This window comes from Tupaia chinensis, unplaced genomic scaffold (assembly GCF_000334495.1).
Source record: "Tupaia chinensis unplaced genomic scaffold, TupChi_1.0 Scaffold147003_1, whole genome shotgun sequence".
In the NCBI taxonomy this organism is placed as follows: domain Eukaryota; kingdom Metazoa; phylum Chordata; class Mammalia; order Scandentia; family Tupaiidae; genus Tupaia; species Tupaia belangeri.
In genome coordinates, this window is record NW_006206856.1 from 1,245,376 (window position 1) to 1,250,996 (window position 5,621).

A 5,621-nucleotide genomic window follows, 5' to 3' on the forward strand; every position below is an offset into this window, starting at 1 on the left:
AGGTCGTCGGTGGGAGTCCTAGGCAGCGGAGGGCAGTGGCCAGGCCCCTCACTGGGGAGGAGATGGGCAGGTGGGGCAGGGCCAGCTGCCGGAACCCAGTGGAGCCAGCCAGACACACACAGCAGAGGCTTTGGCCCGACACTGAAAACTCGTCTGAGAAGGTGTCAGAGATGCCACTCCAGAGTCCCGACTAAGGTGTCCAGGGCTGTGTGTGGTACCTGCAGAGCACCGGAACTCACTGCCCGATTTGCATCTCGGGGTGACACTGAAAACTCGTCTGAGAAGGTGTCAGAGATGCCACTCCAGAGTCCCGACTAAGGTGTCCAGGGCTGTGTGTGGTACCTGCAGAGAACCGGAACTCACTGCCCCATTTGCATCTGGGGTTCCCTTAGGTGGCCCAGCCATCACTGTGCATGGCCACAGTGCACTTCCACTGGTCTATTTCAGACACGAGCCCAAGTAATGCTTAGAACTTTCTTTGGAGAGGTTTTTGCTATAGGGCATGTGCGCTCACCAGACAGAGACAGACAGAGAGACAGAAAGCGAGAAATCACCCCCAGGGGGGATGGCCACGCCGCAATCCCTTCTCCTCCATTCTCTTCTTGAGATCTTGGGCACACATGCACATGCACCGGGTGTGAGTTTAAGCCACCAGGTCCGGGACTCAAACCGCGGTCGGCTACATGGGAGTCCAGTGACATAGCCATTATGCTAACTGCTCGTCCCAGTAATACTTAGAACCTTAAAGCTCACAGAGGCCACAGGGGCTGGGTAGGGGTGTCCCCCGGCCACCAGCTCCAGGCCTACATGGCAGTGCTCGGGTTGAAGGTCCCTTGGATGTCACCCTCTAAACTGGGCCTGGGTCAGTGCCGGTGGAAATGTCCAAGGCTCTGCTCTCCAGCCAGGCATGAGGGGACACTGAGTCTGGGGTGGAAGAGGGTGGCAGGCCCTTGGAGGCAACATTCGGCTCAGCCTGGAGAGGGCCAGGAGCAGTGGTAGAGGAGGAATGGAGGCCAGAGCTGCCAGCTCCTCTGCTCTGAGCCTCAGGCTCCTCCAGAAGCAAGGGGCTATGGAAGAGCAGCCCATCGGTGCCGACCCTCGGGCCCTGCATGCTGTTGGTCCTTCCCCTGGGAAGGACCCCCAAAGTTACATGAAATTAGGTCCCTCTTGAGAAGGGATTTGTGGCCTGACAGGGTGAGCTCGAGAGTTGGGTCTTGGAGACGGTGGAGTTGAAGTAGCCTGGGCCCAGAGCTAGCTGTGGGCTGTGGGGGGCCAGGGGTCCTCAAACACACGCGGGCCCGTGGAGCAGGGAGCAGGGCCTCGGGTGCTGCAGCCTGTGCTTTCCCACTGGGAGCCAGGGTGGGGGTGGGGGCAGGCAGGGCAGGGCAGCCCCGTCTGCTCTACGTGGGTGGCAGGGGCCTAGGCCAACCCGTTCTTGTGGGCCTCTTCTGAAGCCTTGGGAGGGAAGGAGCAGCCTGGCACCAAGCCTGGGAGCCTAGGGCAAAACTGAGGGTGAGGAGCCAGATGCAGGAGGCGGGCAGTCAAGGAGCAGCCGCAGGCTCACCGGCAGACAGCAGTGCTCAGACACCCCCGCACACAAGCCCATCGCCGGCCCGAGAGCCAGTGCTCAGCCTCACCTGGCCCTGCCCTCAGGAGGCTGGCCATCCGCTGGGGGGCCCTGGGGCCCGGGCCCAGATGCAGGGGTCTTGGCGATGACCACAGTCTTCAGGTCCTGCAGGGAGGCCCGCAGCTGGTTGTAGACCCGCAGGAAGTGGAACTTCTCGTGCGGCAGCACGAAGATGGCAGTGACGAAGCGGTAGCCCACGAGCAGCTCGAGCACGTGACCGTCAGCGAAGGCGCCCCGCGGCTGGGTGCAGCTGCGCGTGGGGTCCAGCAGCACGGTGGACAGCGGCACGCGGCTGAGCTTGAAGCTGTTGCGGTTGCGGCAGTTGTGGGTGCCGCGGTTGGGCATGGGGTTGAAGTCGGCCTTGATGACGTTCAGGTGCTGGGGCGTGAGCAGCAGCCAGTAGGGGATGGCGGCCGACTTGACGGCCTCGGAGGGCGCGCAGCAGGAGCGCCGCACGGCCGAGCAGAGCGTGCAGCTGGCCCACTCGATGTTGCCCGAGTAGTCCCCGGCGGCCGTCCGCACCATGCGCTTGTCGCTGTAGACCAGGTAGACGGGGAAGCAGCCCTGGCTGCGCTCCTGGCCACCGCCGGCCACCTTGTAGAAGGTGAGCAGCTGGCGCAGGAACTCCTGCAGGCTGGGGGGGGCGGGCCGTAGAGGACGGGGCTGCACAGCATGGCCATGTGCTGCGGGGCGAAGCAGGAGCGCAGGTCCGCGTGGAACTCGTGCAGGCTGGCGGCGTCCGAGATGATGAAGAGCGTGTTCTCGCTGTGCCGCACCTTGAGCACCAGGCACAGCTCGGGCATGAGGAAGCCGAACTCGGTGAGGTCGCCGTGCGGGAAGCAGAAGACGAAGCGCAGGGAGGACAGGATGTGCTGGCTGCTGCCGCGCGACTCCTGGTGCGGGATCTCGAAGACGGCAATGCCGAAGTCGGTGAGCACCAGGCAGGCGGCGAACTGGCGGATGCTGCCCTGCACGTGGATCAGGAAGCACCAGAGCACCTTGAGGATGCGGATGTGCTCCAGCAGGAAGTCCTCGTCCGCGCCCAGGGCCCACTCCAGGGCCAGGCGCTCCTCCTCCGCCTCTTCATCCTCCTCCTCCTCCTCCTCCTCCTCCTCCTGGCCTTCCTCCCCCTCTTCCTCCGCATCCGGGGGCCCCATTTCAAAGTAGCGGTTCTCAGCCGCCTCCTCCTCTTCCTCGCCGTGCTCGCCCTGGCCCGCCTCCCGCTGATTGGCGGCCTCCATCCCGGCGCCGCTAAATGGCCTGCCGGATCAGCGTGCTCAGGCGCTGGATGAAGTCCTGGTTGGTGGCGGTGTAGCCGATGCAGGTGAAGGGCAGGAAGATGATCTGGCCAGACCCGGGTACCACCTGGACCTCCGGCTCTGTGTGTTCCGGGCTGCGCAGGGAGAGGTCAGGTTAGTGAAGTGCTGGTGGGGACATCCTTGCTCCCATGTCCAGAGCCTGCAGCTGTACTCTGGCCCCAAGGAAACAATGGGTGGGGTCCCAGGCCTACACAGCCAAGCCTATTCCCAGAACAAGGGCCCTGGCTGGGACCATAGTGCTGGCAGCTGGAAGGCTGGGGTGGCCAATCCAGTCTGTGCCCACACTGGCAGGGGCTCTGGCCACAGCGTCCACCTTAGCCTTCCTGGCCCAGGCCACACTGGTCCCACAGTCAGAGAGTACCTCAGACTCCGGGCCACTCATCTGATGCCACGCACCCTGCCTGTAGAGAGTCATTCCCTCAGGTGGGAAGTAGCCAGTGGCCTCCGGGGTAGAGCAGTGGGCCGGGGTGGGTCTTACCACCTGCACGTTTATACCTGGCTCCTCTGGGCTGCCACCCTCGCATGCGGAACAAGGTCCGTAAAAGTCTTCTGTAAAGCGTCAGAATTAGTACCTTAAGATGCATGGGCGCCCCATCCACATAATCTCCTTTTCTTAAAGAGACTTTTGCCTTAGGGCACGTGTGCTCACGGGTAGGTGGGGACAAGTGAGAGTGACAGAAGCAAAGTGAGAAGTCATCCCCCCAGGATGTGGCCATGCCACAATCCCTTCTCCATTCTCCTCATGGACTCTTACACACGCACACACGTGTGCCTCACGTGATTTTCAAGCCACCAGGTTTGGGACTTGAACTGTGGTCGGCCTTGTGGGAGTCCAGTGACGTAACCACTATGCCATCTGCTGGCCCCTCTTTTCCTTTTGTAATAGTCCTTTAAGAAAGTAAAACTCTTCTTTTTTTTTCCTTTCAACTTACCAGATGGTGCATGTGCTTGCCAGAGAGAGGAGGGGAGACACTCCACAGTGGGGTGGGGTGGCCACACCAGACCCCCCACTCTCGTCCTGCCAGGGTTTGGGGCACATGCAAACACTGGCAGTTTCTCGAGCTGCTGAGGCCTGAACTGCACACTCAGCACGTGCATTCCAGCTCCCCTGACCGCGAGGCCACTAGGCTACTCCATAAACACCTTCCTTAGCTCACAGCTGTATGACCCTGCTAAGGCCCAAACTGGCCTTGTTCTGCCACGCCCTAGTCAGGACGACCTGTGTGAGGGGACAACAGTGACCGGGGTCTAGACACAAACTGGAGTCTTATCTCATCTGCGTTTGAAGAACGGAGTCACTCTGTAGGACGCATATGAACAGACCAGGAGCAAAATCCAAACGGCCACCAGGAGCCTGCACCCCCTCCTCACCTGGCCCCACCAACAGCTCCAGGCACGTCCCTCACATCCTCGGAGGCTGCCTGATAGAGAAGAAAACACAGTCAGCCCTCACCTGCTGCCGCTGTTCCCTGGCACTTGCTGGGAGCCAGACCTTGAGCCGGCACTCTGCCCTGCTCACCACACCCAGACCCTCCTGGGGGTGCACTCTAGGGCCTGGAGGGGCAGAGGCTCATCCAGTTATCTGCCAGTCCTGGGAAGCCTAGCCCCGTCTAACCCAGGGCCAGACCACCTGGACACCCTCTGGTGGTCTGGCACCTGATGGCTCCTTGTGCCACCTGATGGTCCAGACAGTTTCCCCATCAGGTCTGGCCCTCACTGGCCAGCACGGAGCACTGAGCAGGGCTGCAGCTCTGACAAGTCCCCTCTGATCTCTGCAGTGAGGAAGACCTGGGGCTTGGGCGCCCCTAGCTATGACCCTGGGGAGGGTGAAAGGAGAGTGCTATGGAGTGCTGGGGACAAAGGAGGACTTTGCAAACCACCTCAGTGTCACGTGGCAGGACCCTGAGCTGCTAGAGATGAAGGGGGAAGCAGGCCCAGCACCAACCCTACACCCCGCCAACATGGTCAACGAGCCTCTCTTGCTTGTCTCCCTGTTATTCCCAGGACATGGGAATGGGCTCTGGAACCATTATCCAGAGAGGAGGGGGAGTCACACCGTGTCCCCAACTACCAGCGTGACACATGGCAAGGGACAGAAAGGCCTCAGAAGTGTCAGGCAGCACGGGAGAAATTCTTCTCGGGTTTGGGAGCTGCACAAGCTCCCCAGCAAGGACCTTCTGCACTGCCCTCTATCTGCTCACGTGGGCTCAAGGGTCACCTGTCCCCAGGGTCCAGTGAGAGAACTGCTTGTCTCCATGGGGGGAATGACCCCGAACTGCAGGGATGGTCAGGAAGCCTCACTAACATGTCCAGGAGAGAAGGCCGTGCAGACAGAGTGGAGGACACAGCTGCCACACCCCGCCAGCCACTCCCTCCTGCAGACAGCCCTTGGGCGCTCGGGCAGTCGGCCCTGGGAGGTAGGTCCCGGTCCCCTGAGGGCCGAGGAGGGCATTACCTGTCCCACAGGGAGGGACTCCAAGGAATCGGAGCAGCCCCGGGCAACGGGCCGGTCCTCAGGAGTCAGACTGTCGGTGGACGAGAGGCTGCTGGCCAGGGCCTCCTCCTGCACGAACATGATTCCTGGAGAGATGGGCAGGCAGGGCGGAGAGAGCAGCCAGTCAACACGCTGGGTTGGCCCTCGGGGTACTGGCTGGGCCGGGGCGGCAAGCCCCCCC

General features: G+C 61.9%; 1 protein-coding gene across 1 annotated transcript in view; it reads right to left on the reverse strand.

The window, feature by feature from the left end:
- The window catches only part of NISCH (nischarin), a gene marked incomplete at its 5' end in the record, with an annotated part of 35,793 nt that overhangs the window by 6,135 nt on the left and 24,037 nt on the right, over positions 1 to 5,621 (reverse strand). Inside the window, 5 exon segments of the mRNA XM_027768623.1 lie at positions 1,638 to 2,272; positions 2,275 to 2,875; positions 2,877 to 3,020; positions 4,318 to 4,367; positions 5,402 to 5,526. Of these exon segments, the coding sequence (XP_027624424.1) occupies positions 1,638 to 2,272; positions 2,275 to 2,875; positions 2,877 to 3,020; positions 4,318 to 4,367; positions 5,402 to 5,526 (1,555 nt within the window).